This window comes from Saimiri boliviensis, chromosome 8 (genome assembly GCF_048565385.1).
Source record: "Saimiri boliviensis isolate mSaiBol1 chromosome 8, mSaiBol1.pri, whole genome shotgun sequence".
Classification (NCBI taxonomy): Eukaryota; Metazoa; Chordata; class Mammalia; order Primates; family Cebidae; genus Saimiri; species Saimiri boliviensis.
The window spans coordinates 104,356,975-104,380,228 of NC_133456.1; the positions used below are offsets into that span (position 1 = coordinate 104,356,975).

The window sequence follows — 23,254 nt, forward strand, 5'->3', positions numbered from 1 at the left end:
GGGTGGGGGGGGTGAGGAGAAGCCAAGATGGAGTCAGTCAGGCTCACATCTAAGATGGAGTTAGTTTGGTTCCTCTCATTAGCATATCCAAGATTTTCAAATTCAAAGCACACTAAAGAAAGGACAAAATAATCTTAGCTATTTAGAATAAGAAAAAAAATACATGTATTAGTCTAGACAAGTGCAGTAATGAGAAGGGGAAGAAGAGTAGAATGAGGAATTCAATCTGTAACTTCATGGTGAACAATAAATTGAGATAAGTCACTACCTTCAGACTAAAGTAAGAGAATATCGTTGGAAGTTGGTTAAAAATGACAGCAGCATTGCACTTTGGGTGAATTCCACCCTGACTCTACACTTTTAGGCGTGCTTCCCATAGCCAAGGACCTCTCGCCTCTGGACCAGTGAAATGAGACGTGGATGCTGGTGTTTGCAACTTGTCTTCAATCTGTTTCTATTTTGCTCTATCTCAACTTGCCTGAAGACTCCATTGCCTAATTAGAGTCCTACTCTGGCCCATCGAATCTGAAGTTTTCGTAAATCTCCATCTCATACTTGTCCTTCTGATAACTCTCACTTCAGCTGACTCAGATAAGGCAATACTTTCTGACTGCCCAAATGACTCATGCCTGAGTCAGGTCCATCTGTTTCCCTGTTTGGGGTCCTCTGTGGGGTGGACGGAGACTGAAATTCAGAAGTGGGAGTCTGTGAGGCTCATTCCTATAACTCCTTCCCTTAACATTAAAGAGATGGGCAGTGGTAGTGTTTATGGTGTAGGGAAAATTTTGTGCCACAATGGATAGGTTTGCATTGTTTGGATCACAGACTGCTTTGACTTTTAGTTTTGTTGTTGTTGTTGTTTTTTTTTTTTGGAAACAGAGTCTCACCTTGTCACCCAGGCTGGAGTGCAGTGGCATGATCTTGGCTCACTGCAACCTCTGCCTCCTAGGTTCAAGTGATTCTCCTGCGTCAGCCTCCCACTGAGATTACAGGTCTGCGCCACCATGCCTGGCTATGTTTTATATTTTTAGTAGACATGGGTTTTCACCATGTTGACCAGGCTGTTCTGAAACTCCTGACTTTAGGTTATCCACCCACCTTGGCCTCCCAAAGTGCTGGGATTACAGGTGTGAGCCACCGTGCCTGGTCAGAGCACACACCTCTGAGTTATCTGATTCTGATCCTATGGGAGCTATTTGAGAATGCCAAGTTGCAGTTAACTGATAGCAATGCAAAATAATTCTTGTCCATAAATATGCAAATTATATCCTGCGTGGTAGATGTCCCAATGACTCATCCTCCCCCTGGCCCTCCCATTGACACATAAATCTCAATATTCCTGATCTGTAAAGGTGCTGGTACTCTGCATTCTCCTTTGAACTGGTTCCCTCATTATGAGTAAAATAAAAGCTTTCACCCATGTTTATTTTATTTGTGCGTGAGAGTTACAATTTTCCTTTTTTTTTTTTTTTTGAGACAGGGTCTCGCTCAGTCATCCAGGCTGGAGTGCAGTGGTGCAATCCAGGCTCACTGCAGTCTTCACCTCCTGGGCTCAAGCAATCCTCCCACCTCAGCTTTCTGAGTAGCTGGAACCACAGGCACACACATCCATGTCTGGCTAATTTTTAAATTTTTTGTAGAGGCAGGAGACTCACAATGTTGCGGTCGCAAACTCCTAGGCTCAAGACCTTTCCCTACCTTGGCCTCCCAAATCCCAGCTGGGATTATAGGTGTAAGCCACCGCATCTGGCTGATTTTACATTGTTGAAAACTTATCTTTCAACCATGGTAGGAGAGCAAAAATACATTATAGTAACTGACTCAGAAGCAGAGAGCTAGCTAATTAATCTTCATCAAGGGTAACTGAAGGCAAATAAAAACCAAGTAAGCAGAGATTATTTGCAGAAATTTTTGCAATTTTAAGCTGCCTGCAATGTTTATGTATAAAAGAATGAAGCTCTATAAAGTCATTTTAAGAAAAGTTTCTCTATTTGAATTAAATGGCATTCACCGAAACACAGAATCATGGTTTCTTGAAATTAATATGATTACAGAAAATGGCCGGCTTTCATTCTGCAAGCTCAGATGGTAATTGTGTTTACTTGCCTGTCATCCCCACCAGGCTGTTTGCTTCAAGGCAGCAGAGAAACTGTCTTGTGCCTTGTTTTATCTCCAGCGCTTACCATTCTCTGGCACAGATATCCGGTGAATGACAAAATTAAAAGGCAGCCGGAATCTGCCCCTCATCTTTGTAGGCACTGCAACTTGATTTTGTCAGCTCCTGAGTATGATGGATACGCAAAGGCAGACTTTTGTTAACCAGATTCGTAGAGGATGATTTATAAACCAGAATATTAATTTGTTAATTAAAAAGAGTACTCAAACCATGGAGTAGACTGGGATGGTTGCCTTTATCTCTCAGGAAAACTACGTGGCATGTGTGTGTGTGGCGGGCGGGGAGGGGTGTAGCTCCATTATAATTAGAAGTTTGCTTAATGAGCTGGAAGCTGGAGCACAGGTAATGACTGTGTCCTCTGTCCCAGGGGCGGGTCATCCTGCTACATCCCTCTACGGTGCTCAGGATGCTGGTGGCTAGGACGCTCTCCTGGCTCCTCATCCCTGGAATGAGGACAGAGTGTTTCTAAGTATATGGAAAGAACCTTGTAACTCTTTGGGCTTTCTGCTCTTTGGTAATATTCCCTGTCTGTTAAAGCATTCTTTGTTCAGGGAGAATAACATTGATTTGGTTTGAAGCTTTACATTTAAATTCACAATCCAGTTTTATCTCCTGTACGGTCACTGTAAATAGAATTTGGATGTTCTTGAAACTCCTTTGTCACCCATATGCAGATGATTCTTTGGGATGTTTTACTTGGTTGGGGGACTGATTGCATGATTGCATTAATTATGAGTCATACTCAGAGGGTGACGTTAATTCTATGTTTCAGGGGCCTTTGTGGATGCTCAGTAAGCACCGATGGCATTGTTTTGTAAGGACTGAACAGCTTGTTTCCTTCAAGAGGCATTCTTTGCATTATCAGAATCTTAATTTTTCTTACTTGGCAGTAGGCATTACAGTCTCTAAGCTTTTGGCTATTCTGTAGAATCTTGTCAGCGGGACTTGTAAAGTGATCACTTTCAATTCAAGAATGACTTATAAAGATATAATATTTTAAGAGCACATCAACCATATGTAGATAACAATGATAGCAGAACTGCTTGTTTTTGTGTATCTTTTCTTTCCAACCTTAGTAAAGATTCCCACCCCCACTCCCCAACATACTGAAGTGATGAAAATGTGCCTAAAGTCTTGGTTGCCAGTAACAAACAAATTCTATAATCAAATAATCAAAACAGCCAGAAGCCATAATATAAGACTGGAAGGAACTTAAAAAGGGAAATGTGTACCAATTAATGGTTAACAAATACAGGCAGGGGCCAGGTGGTGGATGGCTTTGCAAGCCCAGTTAATAAGGAGGACAAAGCCCATCTCAAGAGTGATGGGATGGAAGGTCTTTGAGCAGGGAAATGATGTGATCAAATGTGCACATGAGACAACCCACTGTGGAGGAAGTAAGGATGGAGCTGAAGGGGAAGGAGGTTGGGAGAGGTGTTTAGAGGAAGCCAGCAGGCTAAGATGCAGGCCATGGAGGCAGTGGATGGGGAAACACTGGTAAACTGAATCCTAGCCACTTACTTTAAGTTCACATCAGGAAAAGAAGACCCATGGGAAATACCCACTTTTATTCACTGGCCCAAGAAAGATCCTGCAGAAGGACCTTGAATAGCAGAGGTCAGAGGATAAGAAGATGGGACTGTGGTGGAAGCCACGTGCTGAGTGAGTTGTCAATGGTTCAGATACCCTCAGGGGTCAAGTCCAGATGTATTGAAATAGGTTTTGGACTTGGTGATGCTTTCCAAGAATGGTTTAGCAGATTTGCAGGTAAAGAAAAGGGACAATCGTTGGTTGCGCTTTGAATGATAGGTAAGGCAATAGATGGAGGAGCATAGCAGAATGGGTGATTTTGTTTATTTTTGATTTTACAATGGAATTGAGCTGGGAAAGGAGACCATGGTAGGGAGAGGGGAAAGATTCAGGAGAGGTAAAAATCAAGGGATGGGCTGGATCTCAGGGGAGATAGACAGGGATGTGATGGCAGGTGGATTATTCTTTTGTGAGAAGGAAGACATTTCTTGCTCCGAGATGGAAAGTCAGGATGGGTTGAACTTAAAGGCCAGTGCTCACCCAGCTGCATCATGTTTCTCTGAAATAGGAGCACAGTTAAATGAGAAGTTAGGAGTGCAGAGAACAGGCAAAGACAATAGGAAACTGGACGCATAGCATAGCCCTGGAGGGAGCTGGGCATGTAATAGAATTGCCAAGGTATATAAAAGGCCTTGCAAATAGGACATCATGAATTTACCAAGGCACCAAACCACCCACATGATTTTTTCCAGCACTTCTCATGGGTCAGGTATAGGAACGTAGGATGCCAGGGGCTGTGCTGCTATATTAGTGCAGATTTGCAAAGTGACAAGATGTCAGTGGATCAGGAAATCGAGAGGGCTGGTAAGATGTGACAAATGCTACAAGTGGGCAGAAAAGCAATCTTGCACAGTGACATGTGAGCAGAGATGGTGATCTTCTAATGGAGCAATTAGAGAAACATTGGCAGAACAGTTAGAACCATCTCTGCTCATGCGTCAGAGGCTTCTCACGCTAACCAGACGACAGAGTTCTAGCAGAACACTGTGAGAGTAGCTATGGTCTCTGCCATGGTTTGTCTCTTTGGGGGCACTCTCAGCTGTATAGTTTGGCAGTTCTGATGTGAACAGGTCCTTTTTTCTGTTTCAACTAATTCTGGTAAGAAGTTTTTAAGAAGTGCTTTCAACAGAAAATTGGAATAAAATGAAAAAAATTGTTTTAGTCTAAGAATTGACAGAAACAGAATTCATACTTTGAGCCTGCAGGAGCCTGGTCCCAGGGTTTTGGTTCTTAGAGTTTGCCTGGCAACATTACTGAGTCCTGTTCTCTTTCTCTCCCTTGACTCAACTGCTCAGACAACTAACTTGATTAGTTTTAGGTGGGTCTCTCTCCATTTATATGGGACTTCTACCTGGAAAGAAGCTCTCCTGCAGCAGGATGGGATATAATACCCAGTGTATTAGTCCATTTTCATGCTGCTGATAAAGATGGGTAATTTATAAAGAAAAAGGCATTTAATGGACTCACAGTTCCACATGGCTGGGCAGGCCTTATAGTTATGGCAGAAGGCAAAAGGCGCGTCTTACAAAGCAGCAGACAAAAGAGAGAATAAGAGTGAATGGGATTTCCTCTTGTAAAACTATCAGACTTATTCTGTACCATGAGAACAGTATGGGGGAAACTGCCTCCATGATTCAAATATTTCAGACAGAGTTCTTCTCATAACACATGGGAATTATGGGAGCTACAACTCAAGATGAGATTTGGGTGGGGACACAGCCAAACCATATCACCCAGTAACACTTCCTGGGCTTACAGATCAGCCCACGTTTGTCTTGCAGCCATCTCTTGTCCCACCACGTTGTTTCTGGTTCAGAGTCTTTGCAGTTCCTACTTTCACCTTGATCAGTTTCTCTCCATCCCCTATGACTTGTCTGAGAGATGTCCCCAAATCAGCAGTTAAAGAGGACTCAACCCAACGTCTTCATATGTGGTAGGCACCAACCTCTCAGATGGGATCTGCTCACAGGTAGTTCTTATCCCAGAATTGAGAGGGTCTCTTTCCAGAGCAAGTTTGAATGATGTTAGATGAAAAAGGAAGAAAACTCTGAAGACTCTTGGAATGAAAAGGAGAGGACAGGGAATGTACAGAGGCAAAGATAATTAAAAGGGCTTCCTTCTTTCATTACCAGTGATAACTTCCTATTGGTGTGAGATGCTTCCTACCTCTATGGAAATAATGACTGATTTGAGGAAATAATGCAATGACTTTGAGAGAATAAGAACACATTTATTCACTGACTTTGGCTTGTCAGGTGTTTTGATACACATCCCAGTCAATTCCTAAAATTTCTTTGTTGGGTAAGGTTTTTTTTGTTTTGTTTTGTTTTGTTTGTTTTTTTTTTTGAGACAGAGTCTTGGTCTTTCACCAGGCTGGAGTGTAGTGGCGTGATCACGGCTCACTGCATCTTCCATTTATTTCTGGTTTCAAGCAATTCTTCTGCCTCAGCTTCCCGAGTAGCTGAGACAACAGGCATACACCACCACGCCCGCCTAATTTTTTGTACTTTTAATAGAGACGGGGTTTCACTATGTTGGCCAGGATGGTCTTGAACTCTTGACCTCGTGATCCACCCGCCTCGGCCTCCCAAAGTGCTGGGATTACAGGCATGAACCACCACGCCCAAAGCTCGAAAGTTAAGGTCAGAGAGTGGAGCCCAGATTCAGAGACTGGCCTTGCTTACTCCCAAGACTGATTTTGTCCCCGGGACTTCATTCTGTCACCTCCACGTCTACTCCAGATCCTCTCATTTGTTCCCATTTGTGATTTTAGTTTGCCACACTAAACCTGTTCTGAGTTTGTATTTAAAAAGATACTCTCTGATTTGCTGGGTGCGGTGGCTGACGCCTGTAATCCCAGGACTTTGGGAGGCTGAGATGGGCAGATCACCTGAGGTCAGGAGTTGGAGACCAGCCTGACTAATATGGAGAAACCCTGTCTCTACTAAAAATACAAAATTAGCCAGGCGTGGTGACGCATGCCTGAAATCCCAGCTCTCGGGAGGCTGAGGCAGGAGAACTGCTTGAATCCAGGAGGCAGAGGTTGCCGTGAGCCAAGATCACACCATTGCACTCCAGCCTAGACAACAAGAGCCAAACTCCATCTTTAAAAAAAAATGGGAGGCTGAGACAGAAGAATTGCTTGAACCTGGGAGGAGGAGGTTGCAGTGAGCCGAAAGCGTGCCACTGCACTCCAGCCTGGGCGACAGAGCAAGACTCCGTCTCAAAAAAATAAAATAAGATAAAATAAAATAAAATGTACTCTAAGGAGAGACATAGGACACACAATCCTATTGGCGCCTACCAGTCACAGTTTCACAATTCAGTATTGCAACACCATCATAATTCGAAGCATTGCTGGCTTGGTAATTCACTTCATTAATGGTCCTGCCTGCATACAATACATGGCAAACTGGAAATAAACAAATCCTTGGACAGTAGGATAATACATGCAGAAAGCACATGTGGAGGCTGTGCTAGAGGGAGGGGGGAAGAAAGTTGCAGGGGAGAGAAATCCTATCAGGAGTAAGAGGGACTTTTGTGAGCCCATGTGTACTGTGCAGGCAGTGTTTTCAGAAAGCATTTCTGAGAAATATTGGAGAATTAATTATGAATCTGTCTTGTTTATATCTTTACCTTTAGGCCTTCCTATCCTTCCCTTCCCACATGCAATCTCCTATGAAGTCCTGTCAGTCTTGCCTCTAGAATAGATCTCAAATCTGTCCACTTCTCTTCCTGCCGATGGACGCAGTGTGTGGCGAGTATCGGATACAGATACACCTGTATCCGATCTCCTCTCTAGAGACACAGGAAGGTGGCTCACTTCTGACTCCCACATTGTAATTAGGTGAGGCAGGTGACTGGTTCTGGCTAACGATGCATTGTACTTCTGGCTCAAACATTTGTATTCAGGGCAAGAACGTCCAGCAGGTTCTTCTGCCACAGCAATTATGGAAGCAGGTTATTGAAATGAAGGTGCCACAAGACTGAAGCAATTTGGATCCCTATGCTAGTCAGAGTTCTCTAGGAAAACAGAACCAATAGAGTAGATAGTAAGAGACTGATTTCGAGGAATTAACTCCCATAATTAGAGGAGGCTGAGAAGTCCTCATAACCTGCCGCCTTCAAGCTGGAGCCCCAGGAAAGCCCTTGTAGTTCAGTCTAAGCCCAAAGGCGGAGGAGACTCTGATGGAAACTAGGGGGCCAACAGTGTGAGTCCCAGTCTGAATATGAAGTCCCCAGATTCAGGATCACCAATGTCCAAGGGCAGGAGAAGATGTCCCAGCTCAAGAAGACAGAGTGAACTCACCCTTCCTCTGCTTTTTTGTTCTACCCAAGTGCTCAGCAGATTGGTTGCTATCCACCCCCGTTGGTAAGGGCAGTCTTTACTCAGTCTCCTGATTCAAATGCTCATCTATTCCAGAAATACCTTCACCGACACACCCAGAAATCATGTTTTACCAGTTATCTGGGCACCGCTGAGCCCAATCAAGTTGACACAGTGAATGAACCATCACAAGCTCTAATCTACATGGAGCACAGCTGTCCTAGACAGCCCTCCAGACATACAGTGGCCATTTCATGAGCAAAAAACCCCCTTTGTTTTGTAAAGCAACTGAGAGCTTGGCTTGTTTGTTATCACATCATAGTCTATTCTATCCTGACAAGTAAAAGGAGTTGCCATCATCTCTCTCCTAGAGTCCAGCAGAAACCTCTTAATTTTTCATTTCCTCTCTTGCCCCATTTCCCCTGATTTCTCTGCAATCACCCCATGGCTCTTCAGCCTTGACTCCTTTCATCTTTTCAGTTCCTCAGATATTCGAGGCTGCTCCCCATTTTAGAACCATTGCACTTTTTTTTTTTTTTTTTTGAGACAGGGTCTTACTCTGCCACCCAGGCTGGAGTACAGTGGCCCAATCATGGTTCACTGCAATCTTGGACTCCTGGGCTCAAGTGATTCACCTGCCTCAGCTTCCCGAAGTGCTGGACTAGAGGTGTGAGCCAGTGTGCCTGGCCTGCACACACTTTTTTCTCTGCCTCCAATGCTCTACCCACTTTGTTTGGGTCATCCTTGAGTGTCTCCACCTAAATGATACTTCATTGGAGGCCTCCTTTGACCCCTCAGTGTGAGTAGAGACCTCCTCTTCCAAGCCATATACTATGGGTCAACCATAACCAATCACAGTTCATAATTCCATCTTCCTTTGTGTGGTTATTTTTATCTTTCTCCTTAATCAGACTGCAAGCTTGACTAGGAAATGAGACCATGTCTATATATTCTCTTCCTCTCTGTCCGAAATAACCTGTGTATGGCCCAACCCATATTATGCTGCCAATAAATATCTTCATTAAATAAATGCAAGTTTTTAACTGCAAGTTTTATATATATATATATATATATATATTTTTTTTTTTTTTTTTTTTTTTTTTTTTTTTTTTTGAGGCTGAGTCTCGCTCTATCTCCCAGGCTGGAGTGCATTGGCATGGTCTTGGCTCACTGCAACCTCCGCCTCCCAGGTTCAAGTCATTCTCCTGCCTCAGCCTCCCAAAGTAGCTGGGATTACAAGCATCTGCTAGCATGCCTAATTTTCATATTTTAGTAGAGATGGGGTTTTACCATGTTGGCCAGGCTGGTCTCAAACTCCTGGCCTCGTGATCTGCCTGCCTTGGCCTCCCAAAGAGCTGGGATTACAGGCATGAGTCATTGTGCCCAGCCTCATATATATATTTTTAAGTCTTGGAAAGAGATAGTTAATTTTTTTGAGCACTCAGTATGTGTGACGCATGTTACAGGTGCTTTACATTGTTACTTGGCACAGTAACAATAATACTATGAGGTAAGCACAGTTATCCTTGATTTAGAAGATTCTACACCTGGAGCGGGTTAAATAACCTACTTATGTCCATGAGGCTGATAGGCAGGCGAACTTTGTAACCCATGTCCGTAATCTGACTTTGGATATTTTTTTTGGTTCCACCTCCAATTTTCAAAGTTTACAAAACAAAGCTTACAGGCCCTTCTATTGCAGCTATTATAATAATCAAAGGCCAGATTTGTGTTTATTATGAAAAGGATTAATGATTGCCTGTCTGCATGTTTTCTACCAAAAAATAAATATTTTAAAAATAAACACATGGTGATTATAACTATTGAGTAACTTGTTGATTGTAACAACTAACCTCAGAGTATGAAAGCCTGCCAGTGTAAAGTCCTCAAAATGGAGTTCTTTTATGTTTGACTTTAGAGCGTAAGTTTTTTTTTTCCATTTAGACCCATCGGTGGTGAAAATATTAATTTCCTTTTCCATGGAGAAATCCAATAATGGTGTAAAAATCAGACTTTATTTGAACATGCTTTATCAATTAAATCTGATTTTTGTTAACAATATCTTATTAGCTCTCATTTTAAATCAATCTTTTTAAAAATCTCTTTCATGAAACAGCACATGTCTGAATGAGAAGTCGCTCCAACTGACGGAGAAATGCAAAAATCTGCAGTATGGCCTTGAGTCTTTCTCTAACAAAACGAAAGGGTAAGTTCTACTCTTCATTTTTAATTTCCTTTTACAATAAGGGTTTTACATTCAGAATGTTTGACAGTGTCTCTGAAGTCATTTGGAATTTGAGACCGTGTTCACTCTCAGGCTTACCATTGGGCTCTGAAGATCCTGTCGGTGAGCAGGATGGACCAGGGTCAAACAATATGCAGCAGGACCAGACCCTGGCAGTGGGACTCAACTTACTTGTCCCCGGATCCACACTTGTTAAAAATACTACATAGGGGCCAGGTACGGTGGCTCATGCCTATAATCCCAGTGCTTTGGGAGGCAGAGGCTAGAGGATTGCTTGAGGCCAGGAGTTTGAGACCAGGCTTAGTAACATAGCAAGACAAAAGATAATCAAAATCAGGTGGCATGTGCCTGTAATCCCAGCTTCTCAAGAGGCGGAGGCAGGAGGATCATTTAAATCCAGGAGTTCAAGGCTGCAGTGAGCTAAGATTGCTCTACTGCGCCCAGCTTGGGTGAAAGACCGAGAACGTGTCTCCAGAATCAACCAAACCACCCCCTAAAATACCATGTAGTTTTACTGGCTACACATTTATAGGCCCTCAATCCTTTCAAGAATCTGATACGTATTCTGAATGCTAGCCTAGAAAAATACACACTTGTACAAAATTGTGCTTACGATTTTAGCAGGTGAATGACTTACCCACAGTCTCAGCTATGCCACTCCCTCAGCTTCCCCAACGCTGCTTACAGTCCTGGATTTTAGAGGGTTTGCTACATCATCTCCTTCAACCTGGGGAAAAGGAAACCAAGTGCTCTGTGTCCCACCTACATGGAAGAGGCATTGGTGGCCTGAGACTGAAGTTAGAAGCCCTGTGTTGATTGTTCCAGGAACAATCTAAGGGTGCTGGGCAAAGGGGATGTGCGTGTGTGTGTCGGGCAGGGACTCAAGGTTATGCCTTTGACCCCCCTGAAAGGAAAACAATCTGAATTTCATCTTGCTTGATGCTTGCCTGATAAAATTTGAAGATGGTTCAGGATAATGTAACTGCCCAGGGGGGTCACCTTGCCTGCTGCCTAAATAGAACTGATTTGTCAAGAGAGGAGAATTCTAGTGGAGAAAGAATAATTCACACAGAGTTGACTGTGGGAGACCAAGGTGTTTTTGTTTGTTTGTTTGGGGTTTTTTTGTTGTTGTTTTTTTTTAAGACGAAGTCTCTGTCTCCCAGGCTGGAGTACAGTGGCATGATCTTGGCTCGTTGCAACCTTTGATTCTCTGGTTCAAGTGATTCTCCTGCATCAGCCTCCTGAGTAGCTGGGATTACAGGCACACACCACCATGCCCAGCTAATTTTTGTATTTTTAGTAGAGAGGCGTTTTCACCATTTTTGGCCAGGATGGTATCGATCTCCTGACCTCATGATCCAACCACCTTGGCCTCCTAAAATGCTGGGATTATAGGCGTGAGCCACCATGCCCGGCTGGGAGACCAGAGTTTTATTACTCAAATCAGTCTCCCTGAGAATTCAGGGATCAGACTTTTTAGAGATAATTTGGTGGGTAGGGGCTTGCAAAGTGAGGAGTCCTGATGGTCAGGTTGGAGATGGAATCATAGGGAGTCAAAGTGCGTTTTTCTTGCCATCTTCTGTTCCTGGGTGGGATGGCAGAACTGGTTGAGCCAGATTACCAGTCTGCGGTGGGGGTGCCAGCTAATCCATCCAGTGTAGGGTCTGAAAAATGTCTCAAGTACTGATCTTAGGTTTTACAATAGGGATGATATCCTCAGGAGTCATTAGAGGAGGTTCAGACTCTTGGAGCCAGAGGCTGCATGACCCTTAAACTGTAATTTCTAATCTGTAGCTAATTTGTTAGTCCTGCAAAGGCAGACTGGTCCCAGGCAAGAAGGGGTGTCCTTTCAGGAAAGAGCTCTTAGCAATTCTGTTTCAGAGCCAAACCATGAACTGCATTCCTTCCCAAAAGTTAGTTCAGCCTACACCCAGGAATGAACAGGGAAAGCTTAAAGGTTAGATGCAAGATGGAGTCGGTTAGGCCTGATTTGTTTCATGTCATAATTTCCTCAGTTATAATTTTCAAAGGTGGTTTCAGTAAGAGGTATTGCTGTTTTCCACATGCCAATCCTATACAAGGACGAGCCAGGGAGTGGTCTTCCTGCCTTCCTGTTTTTCTGTTTCTTTTCCTAATAATCAGTGATTCTCTCTCTGTCTCTCTCACTCTCTCTCTCTCTCTGTCTCTCTCTTTCTCTCTCTCTCTCTCTCACACACACACACACACCTCTTCTTTAATGTTAGAAATGTGTTTATGGAAGGAAGGAGTAAAGCAGCTGCCTCTAATCCATTCCTTCCCTTCCCTGGGGGTGCTGAAGATTGACCTGGGGAGAACCAAGGTAGGTAAACTGGTTTAACCTGTGCCCCTGCTGAGCCTTTGGGTAAACAGACTAATAATATTTGCTTAGAGGAAGAGACACATCCGTGGGGTGTCCCTAGCAGGCTCATCTCTGGCTGAGGTCCCGCTTTAAGTTAATGGAACTCAAGATCCAGGAGGTGGGAGTCCCCTGGAGAATGGCTCAAAGGCTGCGGAACTCCCTAGGTCTAACAGAGAAACGTTTCACAATTTAAAAGTTCCTGCTGTGTGAGGAAGCTGATGGAACTCATGTAGAGACCTGACCTTCTATCCTGGGCCATGTGCAATGTGGAAAGACACAATTGGTGTTATATGTAAATTTTCAGTGCCACAGAAGTAGTAGTACTTGAATATAAATTTTCTCTCAGCAAGGCAACTTTACTTTCTGCAGAAAGGATACACTTGCCAGCAGTTTGCCACAAGAGTGCAAAGAACAAAGGAAAGGCAGACATATTTATCCCTTACAGACTGGCCCCTACCTCTGTGCCCTGCCCCCATTGGCTGGAGCTGGGCCTCACAATCTAAACTATACAGATTGGCTAATAACTCAGAACTTTTCCTAAAAGGGTGAGAGAGAACAGAGGAAAAGAGGAAGTCACTTACAAAAGACTTAAAGAAGCAATAACATTTCCAAATAAGGAAAAGAAATTAACTATGGGATGAAGCCTGCCTGAACTTGCCAGACATGTCAGGGCAAATATCTGGGCTAGAGTATAAGAACTAGGGACACAGAATATACCCACTTCTTTATTATAACTAACAGCTGCTTAGGATGATTAACAAAAGGCTTTAGAATAAATCAACCTTTGAAGAAGCTATTATTCATTTTTAATAAGCTAAGAAGATAGCTTTGAAGAGGAACTTCTATTTACTTTTATTTTCTATAACTGGGGTGTTCATTTTTTATTTTATTTTTTTCTAGTTGAACAGGTAGGTAATGCTGCTAAATGGCGTGTCCACTCTTGATGTCCCGAGCCTGTCTCTGGGTTGTCTGAGCTTCTTGACACAACCAGAAATTATGTTTTACCAGTGATCTGGGCACCCCTGAGCCCAGTCATGTTGACCCAGAAAATGAACCATCACAAGCCCTAAACCACATGGAGCGCAGCTGCCCTAGACAGCCCTTCAGATATATAGTGGGTATTTCATGGGCAAGAAATAAACCTTTGTTTTGTAAACCAACTGAGAGCGTGGCTTTGTCTGTTATCACATCACATAATCTGTTCTCTCCTGACAGGTAAAAGGAGTTGCCATCATCTCTCTCCTACAGTCCTCCAGAAACCTCTTAACTTCTTCACTTCCCCTCTAGCCCCATTTCCCTCACTTCTCTGCAGATCTCTGAAACTATTAGGAAAGCTTGATACTGGTTAAGATCTTTGATTTGAGTCAGTCAATTTGACAGCAGTCAAATCTTGTATGTTAGCTTAGTTTCTCACAGAAGGATAGCGCTATTAAAATTCTTGTTTTCTTTTCCTTAAATTCCAACTAGCAGGCCTTAAGCTTGCAAGGAATCCACTATGCTGTGTGTCTTCCATTTGCCCCACCTACTCCACTCCCTCTCTCATAATTTTTCTCAACAGTTTCATCTCTGCGTTTTTCTCAGGGAGGTTGACGTATGTGGAACTCACTAATAGATTCTGGCCTCTTTTGCCTCTTGTTGCCATTCTGGCCTCTTTTTTTTTTTTTTTTTTTTTTTTTTGGATTTGACCAAGAAGGAGCATGAAAAAGATAGCAGAAAAAGTGAGGAAGGAGAAGAAACTCTGTTCTTGGTGTTGTCACAGGTTAACTACATGCTTTTCGTGTGTGTGTGTCTGTGTGTTTGTGTCTCACTCTGTCGCCCAGGCTAGTGTGCAGCAGCATGAGCACAGCTCACTGCAGCCTTAAACTCCTGTGCTCAAGCCATCCTCCTGCCTCAGCTTCACAAGTAGGCAGGACCACAAGTGTGTACCACCATGGCTGGTTAATTTGTAATTGATTTTTTGTAGAGATGGTGTCGTTCTGTGTTGCCCAGGTTGGTCTCAAACTCCTGGGTGCAAGTGATCCTCTTGCCTTGGCCTCCCTAAGTGTTGATTGTGCAAGCACGTGAACCCAGAAAATCTGAGACAAGTCTCAGTTAATTTAGAAAGTTTATTTTGCCAGGGTTGAGGACAGCCTCAGGAAGTCCTGACAACATGTGCCCAAAGTAGTTGGGGCACAGGCTGGTTTTATACATTTTAGGAAGACATGAGACATCAATCATTATATGTAAGAAGTAACTTGGTTTTGTCTGGAAAGGCGGTGACAACCTGAAGCAAAGGCAGGAAGATTCAAAGTGGCAGTGGAGGGAACTTCCAGGTCACAAATAGGTGAGACACAAATGGTTGCATTCATTTGAGTTTTGGATTAGCCTTTCCAAAGAAGGCAATCAGATGTGCATCTGTCTTAGTGAGCAGAGGGATAAATTTGAATAGAATGGGAGGCACGTTTTCCCTCAGCAGTTTCCAGTTTGAGTTTTCGCTAGTGATTTGGGGGCCCAGGATATTTGCCTTTCCCATTTCCTCCCTTTTCTTTTTTTAAATCTTTTGGAGAAAGGATTATATATATGTGTGTGTATACATATATATATATATATATATTTTAAAAATGAGTCTCTGGTCTCAGATTTCATCTGATCTCTCATGGCTAAGATGACTTATTCCCAGAAAGGTCTAGATGGGTAGGTCCCGAAAGTTCATTTTAGCAGGTTGTGAAGTCTCCTGTCCTTTGTAAAGAAAATTAGAGGGAGGAAGGGGAAAAAAAGCAATGACAAAGCAAAGGAAAATCTGGAAAAGTTGATGTAGGCCACATTACTCTGAAGTCCATACATTAGTAGGTAGGTGTGAAAGTGGCTTATGTATGTAAATTCGTTGCTGTTATTTTCTTCTGAAGTTTAAGTTGTCCAGCTTAAGTGTGTATGATTTTTAAAAAGCACAGCTTAGTTTTCAGTGACTCCAAATTAGGGAAAATGGAAAAAAAAGAAAAAAATAGAAAACATTATTTTGAAGACTTGCAGCCAAGAAAAATTAGAATTTGGTCCAGACTGTAGAAAATAATAAAAGTTAAAAAAAAAATTAGACAAGAGTAGAATCTAACAGGTGTAGTATTGTTTTGAAACACAATTTTTTTCTCTCTCCAGTTTCCCATTTTACTAAAGGTAAATCATGGTAACACCGATGTGCTTATTAGAGTTGGCCTAATTATTTGTATACAGTGCAACAAGAATAATTATTTTTTACAAAGATTTTTAAATTGGCTTTGATGGAACTCTGTTCCAAGGAAGGAATCTCAGATGAGACTTTTTTTTTAAAGCCAAGCCCAGACATGGATTTGTGCCATCAAATAATTATGAGTTTGGTGAATTTCTTCTCTTCATGAGGTTCCAAGTTTAACCTCGGGGTTCTGTGCTTGTCAGCAAGTGACATTCTTTATTTACTACAGGTCCCTTATTTACCCTGTATGGGGACTGTGTACACAAAATATGAGGCTGGTTTTTCCGAGGGCTTTATTGGCTCCATAAGTCAAGTTTGATTCCTTAAAGGAAAGCACCATTCCAGTCAAAATCTTGTTAAAATAATCAATTTCTCCAATTGTGTCCTGTTATAAATTAAAACAGATTCCTATTACACTTAAACAAATAAATGCATTGCTGTAAGTTAAGAATATTCACAAATAGTTTCCAAATTTCTGGTAAATCAGGTAGAGAGAAACAAATATGGTCTAAATTTTGTTCATGGGAATACACTAAATTGTTAAAAAGCTGTCAATAGTGCAAAAGAAATGTTTTAAGACTCTGAAAAACAAAGCAAAGGATCAGCAAGCATTTTAATCAAAAAAGTCAAAAAGATTCGTTCAGTCCGTGCAGTTAATTTTTGTTCTGCTTGATACCCATGAATATTTTAGCTCTACATGAATCCTGAAAGTTTTTCCTGATATCACAATCTCCCAAGTTGTTAGAAACCTGCATTTAAGAGCACTTGTTGAAGTTTTATAGCTGATTATCAAACCACCCTCTAAAGAGGAACAAAACAAGACAATTGTCCATGGATGAAAAAAAGTTTTAAAACAGCCATAGTCAAAAGACACACCTGACAAGAAAATTTGTTACTTCTGTGGCACAGAATAATTTTAACATAACAATTATTACTGATAATGTACACTAAAATATATCAGAATTACTGGAGTTTCCCATAATTTTGGAACACATACCAGCAACATATTTATACAAATACAACCCAAGGAAAATTAAACACCACTTTATATTTGACAATGCTTCCTGTATAGTTTTATGCCAAATAAGCCAAATTATGTCATTTTTGGACTTTAGAGAACCTAATGTCTTAAAGGATTAATTAAATTAGAAAAAGAATTTATAATTTGATTTTAGAAAGTTTGTCAAATATCCAAGGTTTAACACACTTGATATTACAAAATAGGATTACAGGTCATTGTAAGGTCATTTATCTAACCAAAGTGATAATTTTCAAGGATTTTTTTTAAAAGTGAAAACCTTGATTCTTTGAGAGAGGAGACTGAATTTTCTAAACAAGAAGCCCTAATAAAACCAGCATGAAGCCAATTACATTTGTTTTTCAAAATGTTGTAAACAATCTATAAAATTTAATCTTGATTATAAAATATAACTTCCACAAGCCTTTTATAACCTTTATAACCTTTATTAAAGAGTTGGTTATGCTTCTAGAAAGCCTTGTTAATCTGAAGCATACACTGGTTTTGCATCAGTGTGCCTTTGACACTAATGATTAATTTATAGAGAAACTTAACTTATTTCATCTTTCAAAATCGGCCCTTAGGACCTTATGGGCCCACTTCTTCCACAATAGCCCTGGGCCTTGAGGAGTTGAATAGCTTTAATTACTTGCCCTGTATCTCAGGAATGCAGTTATTTTGATTGGCATCTTCTATGGGGCTTGAATATGAGGCTTTAATTGCTGTCAGTACTTAAAATTTAGCAGGACTTGATGTCCTTTTTAAACCCAAGAGTTAAGGTGCTGTTACTCAAGGTTACAAGGACTTTAAAAGCACATACAGGGGCCAGGTGCAGTGGCTCATACCTGTAATCCCAGCACTTTGGGAGGCTGAGGTGGGCAGATCACCTGAGGTTAGGAGTTCAAGACCAGCCTAGCCAACATGGTGAAACCCTGTCTCTACTAAAAATACAAAAATTAGCTAGATATGGTGGCAGATACCTATAATCCCAGCTACTTGGAAGGCTGAAGTGGGAGAATTGCTTGAACCTGGGAGAAGGAAGTTACAGTGAGCTGAGATTGTGCCATTGCACTCCAGCTGGGGAAGGCTCCATCTCAAAAAAATCCATGGATGTAATAACCTTAAGAAAAAGATTTTGTCACTGGAACTTTTTTTATTAGAAAATACCAAAATAATGACATATCTGTTATATAATTTATTAGAACTTTATATTCTAAATTATGACCAGTTTGTCTACAAGTATTTATTCCATTACATTTACCTATTTCATTTTAATAGTTTACCTAGATTGTTTATGAAAACTGTGATAGTCATGATTTAAAGTTATAAAACCACCATTGCAAAATTATAACTGAGACAGTGAAAAAATTTTGACTTGACTCCATCTTGCTCTTAACCTCCTAGCTATCCTTGTTCATTCTCGGCCACCGGCCAACCTAACTTTGGGAGAAACTTCATTTATAGTTTAGCTTTGAAACAAAGACAGTAACAGTCCTTTCCCAAAACAAACCTCCTTATTGTCTCTGGACTAGACTGCCTAAAACCACAGGATTAGAAGTTATGGTAATCTTACTAAATTTGAGATGCAGCTATTTTAATTAAACCCATATCAATGTCTTATTATTAAAAATACACAAGCAAAGATAATTCTGTTTTGGGCTGGGTTTATAGTTTTGTAAACCCTATGCCAAATTTTGACACCTTATAGTATTTGGCAGGGATAAGTATGAAATTGCTTGTTTAATAAATGCAAACAGAAATGAATGCTGGCAATTCTTAAGACATTTCTAATATTACCTTACCAATAATTTTAAAGCCAGCTTGTTTATTGAAGATTTTACTTAAGTTATATAAATTTGAAAAAGCATTTGACTGTCTTTTCTTTTTTAGTATCCGATTTAAGCACCTTTATTTTTCTTTAAGCCAATTAATTAGAACTCTTTTATATATTTTTAGTAGTGAAACATTGTGTATACAATGCCTAAATACATATAAAGACTAATTAGGCATGCCGGTGGTAGTACGTTTTATAGATTTATCACCCCCCCTTTTTTTCCTATCATAGACTTTCAGATTCTTGATAACCTGTTTCACAACCCTAGGCAGTTGTCAGCTAAATAGCCTTAAGTTTGAACATTAAAGGAAACAACTCAGGTGAAAATCAAATAGCAAAATTTACGTCATAAGGTATAGAAAGAAAAAGTCTGGTAGTGTACTAGAGGGAGACACTTTCATTTTTATTTGAGTCAAATTAAACATAAAATTAAAGTACACTCTCTGCCTTAAGCAGTTTGCAGCCTGAGTTTTCCTTAGCGATTCTGGGGCCCAAGATATTTTCCTTTCACAGGCGTGACCCAACACTCCTGGCCTTCATCCTTGACTGAAAGAAGCTCTGCATCACTGAACAAAAGCCAAGGTTATTATTAGGTCTTTTGCCCTGTCCTTCTCTCATTCTTACTCTCTCTTTCACGCTAGCTCGCTCTTTCCTTCCCTCTTTCTCCATTCCTTCCACTGGACTCTTTAACTTAGGGATAAGCTGTTAATAATCCCCTACTATTGTACCTAGATTTCTCTACAGCTTGCCCAGATCTTTGGGAAAAGTTCCTTTTTTAAGCCCTTCTTCAATTCCACAATTGGAGCAGGCTGTCATTCCTGCCAGGACTCTATTTTTCTGTATGTAAGGACCTATAAACTGACTGCACCATGGACTGTACAGACCATGGTGACCCCTGTAACCTGCACGGATACCTCCAGATGGCCTCCCAGAGCCAGAAAGTCTGAAGTAACAGGAAAACCACAGAAGAAGAAGAATGACTAGCTCCTGCAGTGCCTGATTAACCGACCTTGCAACATTCTGCCATTATTCCTGCCTTAACTGATAACCCAAACTTGTGACATTGGACCTTGTGACACCACTCCCCGCTCCCCCCACAACACTTCCCCCGGCTTGCAAAGACCGTCCTGAACTGTAACTTTCCACTGCCTACCTCAAACCTATAAAACCACCTCCTATCCGACTACCCTTCACTGACTCTTTTCAGACTCAGCCCACTCACGACTGGTTGAATAAAATAGCCTTGTTGCTCACACAAAGCCTGTTCAGATGGTCAGGCATTCAGAGCATGCCTGACACTATAGACTAGTTGGAATAAAGACCTTTGCAAATGCTTCTTCCCTTTCACGATAAAGTCACTGATTTCGGGAGTGGACTTAAAGTCATTCACATATCAGAGATGCAGTGCATGCCAGTTTTGATGTTGTTGTTTTGTTTGTTGTTTGTCGGGTAATGTGGGTGTTACAAGGATCTTCCTGAAGCTTTTCCTGAGGGACTTGAGTTCCAAACCTCTTGTGGCGCCTTCCACACATCAGGCATGTGACAAAATGATGCATGAAAAGTAGAACCAGAAAATTGGTCTTTGCTCTGCTAGACCCTGTGGAAAGCTGGCTATGGTGTTTGACAGATGTGTAAATTAGTGAGTAAAACTTGCCTTTGACTCTGCGGGCACTCTGACATTACCCGTTTTTGCTTTCCAAAGTGACAAAAGTTCTCAACTTGAGGGTGACAAATATCTGTGTGTTTTTGCAAAACACCTGAGTCAGCAGAGGGAGAAAATTCTCTAATCACGGAAGGCATCTTTTTCAAGGCAGAGAATTTGACAACTCTTTGATGTGCATCAACAAAAGTGGTAACTGCAGTATGCTAATTAGAATGCTGGGTGCCCATACCCCCATGTTTGCCCTCTCACTTCTTCTCTGTTGTTTTCTATTTGGTGCTAAGACCTTTTCTCAGCTATTCTTTAGGGGAATGCCTTCCTATTAAACGCGTGCAATTTCAGCTGGCTCATATAATTAGCCTGTACTGGTATTCTATTTGGCAAAGGTCTAGAGAGAGCAGACACGAATTGCCTGTTGTTATAAAAGTGTTTTGCACACAGGAGACTAATTTTTTCGGTTGCATTGTCTGCGGTCAGGGATTGCGTGTTCTATAACCAGTCCTATTCCAGACTTGGGGATGCAATGGGGAAAGCCATTCAGTGAACAGCGATAAAAAAGTAATTTCATTTTCTTAGAAATAATTATCTGGCCTTATTTTTGTCATGGTCTGTTAGAGACTTAGAATCTTCTCTTTCTTCAGCCTATGTGTCCCTTTCACATTGCTAAAGTAGCATTTAGGAAGATGGAGTTATAGTGGGAGGGAAAAGTGCCCTTTTCCTTCCCTAGTCTTAACTATGTTTTTTGAATAAAAGAAAATTAAGCAGTTGCCATTAGGAGAACAAGTGGGATAGGGTCTTGTGTGCCATAATTCTCTATTCTGCGTGTTAGATTGTGAGCTCCAAAAAGAGTGGGACAATGTCTTGTTCACACATCTGTCCCCTGGTGCCAATCACAAGGGTTCAGCACACAACAGTTGCTCAATAAATTTTTGTTGAATAAACAAATAAATGAATGAATGTATTTCTTAGGTTTTCGAAGGATTTTGATACTATCTCTAATTCCTAGATTAAAAAAAAAATTATAAATCTATAAACCAAGACCGTTTTGAAACCAATTTTAACTTTTTGGACTCCTTCTGTTACTTTGGGTCTCTACTTTTCTGATTTTTTTTTCTACCTCGTCCTTTTCCCTTGAATGTTTCTCTGCCTTTCTGAAGCTCTATTCTTTCCAGTAGGTTATCTCTCAGATAAAATATTATACTGTATTAAAAACTCCTTATAGCCATCTTATCACTGTGAGTTTGCTCATTTTTCAGTATAGCAAACTTATTACTTATAATCTTTCTTGCTTATATTTTTAGAAAAATGTCTCTATGGATATCCAAGCTGTCCATCTTACTCCTCATTGCCTCAGATAAATGAAATGATTTTTCTAAGAGTAGATACTTCAGAGGTGCCGACCCAGGAAATGAACTCATTTCCTTTTCTTGGACTTTTCTGCCTCTGTTGTTTTTACTCCTCTTTTTTATGCTTTTCGTTTCTTTCCCCAAGAGTCCTGGCTCCCAAGAAAATGTACCATTAGATTTGTTCAGTTTTTACCATTTGGTAGAATAGACACCCTGCTCTAACAAAAGCTCCCAAACTCGAAGTCTGAGCAAAATATTTTACTGTCTCTCGCTCAATATAAAATGTTCCTTCTTTGTCAGGCAACTCTCCTGGGTGGCTTTTCCCCCGGATATTGATTCAGGGATACTGGCTCCTTCCATCTTAAGATCAAGCCATCTTCAACTATCTGGCTGCTCAAAGAGCAGGTGCTAATGAAGAGAAAGCCAATACTGCACCTAGCCTGCAGGGGGCGCTCATCACTCCCATTCTCACTCCACCATCTGGGACTGGCCCTTCTAAATGTTGGGAACATGGTGGGGCTTTTGACCAACAGAATGCAAGAGGCGCTGATATGCGGTGGGTGTTTGGGAACAGAGTGTCTGTTTTGGGCAGCTGTTTGTAGCAACAAGTGTGTGCTACAGAAAGGGAGTGCCAATCAGTGGTAGTCCGCCAGGCATCTCTGCCACATGTGTTAAATAGCTCTACCATTCTCATCATTCTATTGATTATAGACCCCTAGGGTGGCTCTTAAAGATGGAAATAAACTTTTTTTTTTTTTCCCCAAACAACAGCAATCTTGTACATCTTCTGAGCACCGGAGCATTTAAATAGACCCTCTAGTAAGGGACTGAGATGTCTTCTAAGAAACAGCCTGTAAGCCAGTGCCCTGTAGCTGTCCGCAGAATTGCTAGGGCATGGTGGGCTCACTTGTATTCAGACAGTTTTCTGGGGCAAAATACTAATGCTCAGACTCAAGATTTGGAACATCTGCCTCGCACAGACTAAGTGCGGTTTGTGCCATAGGTGAGTGTCTACGCTTGATGAGCTATTTCATGCCGTACCATTTAAAATCACTGAGAACAATCGAATTTTCTGAAAGATAGATTCTTCATGGGGTGGCTTAAAGTCGTTAGTCAGAAGGCACCGTTTCTCAGGGTGAAATGCAAAGGGAACTGAAGACTAGCCCTAAGTGTTCTTTACTCTATTATCCTGGGGAGAACAACATGACCTGATTGCTATTTGAAAAGAAAAGGCATAAATTATGGCCGATCAAACTTCAAAGAGCCCAAATGTGAGCGTATCACTTGACAGCCTGCTAACCATGCAAATAGTCTTAAGTTTCAAGCTGTCCAGCAGGAAGAAAGATTTTTGGTCACAGACAGGATTTTCTTGGCCTATAATGATGTATGACTTGTTTCTGTTCTACTTGAAATCTGTGGTGCTTTGATTGCTTTTTAAAGCAATGTGCACGTTTTTGTCTTTCTACTCACCTCTGA

General features: G+C 41.3%; 1 protein-coding gene across 2 annotated transcripts in view; it reads left to right on the forward strand.

The window, feature by feature from the left end:
• ST8SIA6 (ST8 alpha-N-acetyl-neuraminide alpha-2,8-sialyltransferase 6) overlaps positions 1-23,254 on the forward strand; it is a 137,798-nt gene that overhangs the window by 55,418 nt on the left and 59,126 nt on the right. Inside the window, exons 1-2 of one of the 2 annotated variants that reach the window (XM_039478855.2) lie at positions 9,928-10,014; positions 10,210-10,299. In XM_039478855.2, coding sequence (XP_039334789.1) covers positions 9,998-10,014; positions 10,210-10,299 — 107 coding nt within the window. In that variant the 5' untranslated portion in view covers positions 9,928-9,997. Of the gene's footprint in view, positions 1-9,927; positions 10,015-10,209; positions 10,300-23,254 lie in introns of those variants that run through there. The other variant, XM_039478854.2, reaches the window with a different exon arrangement.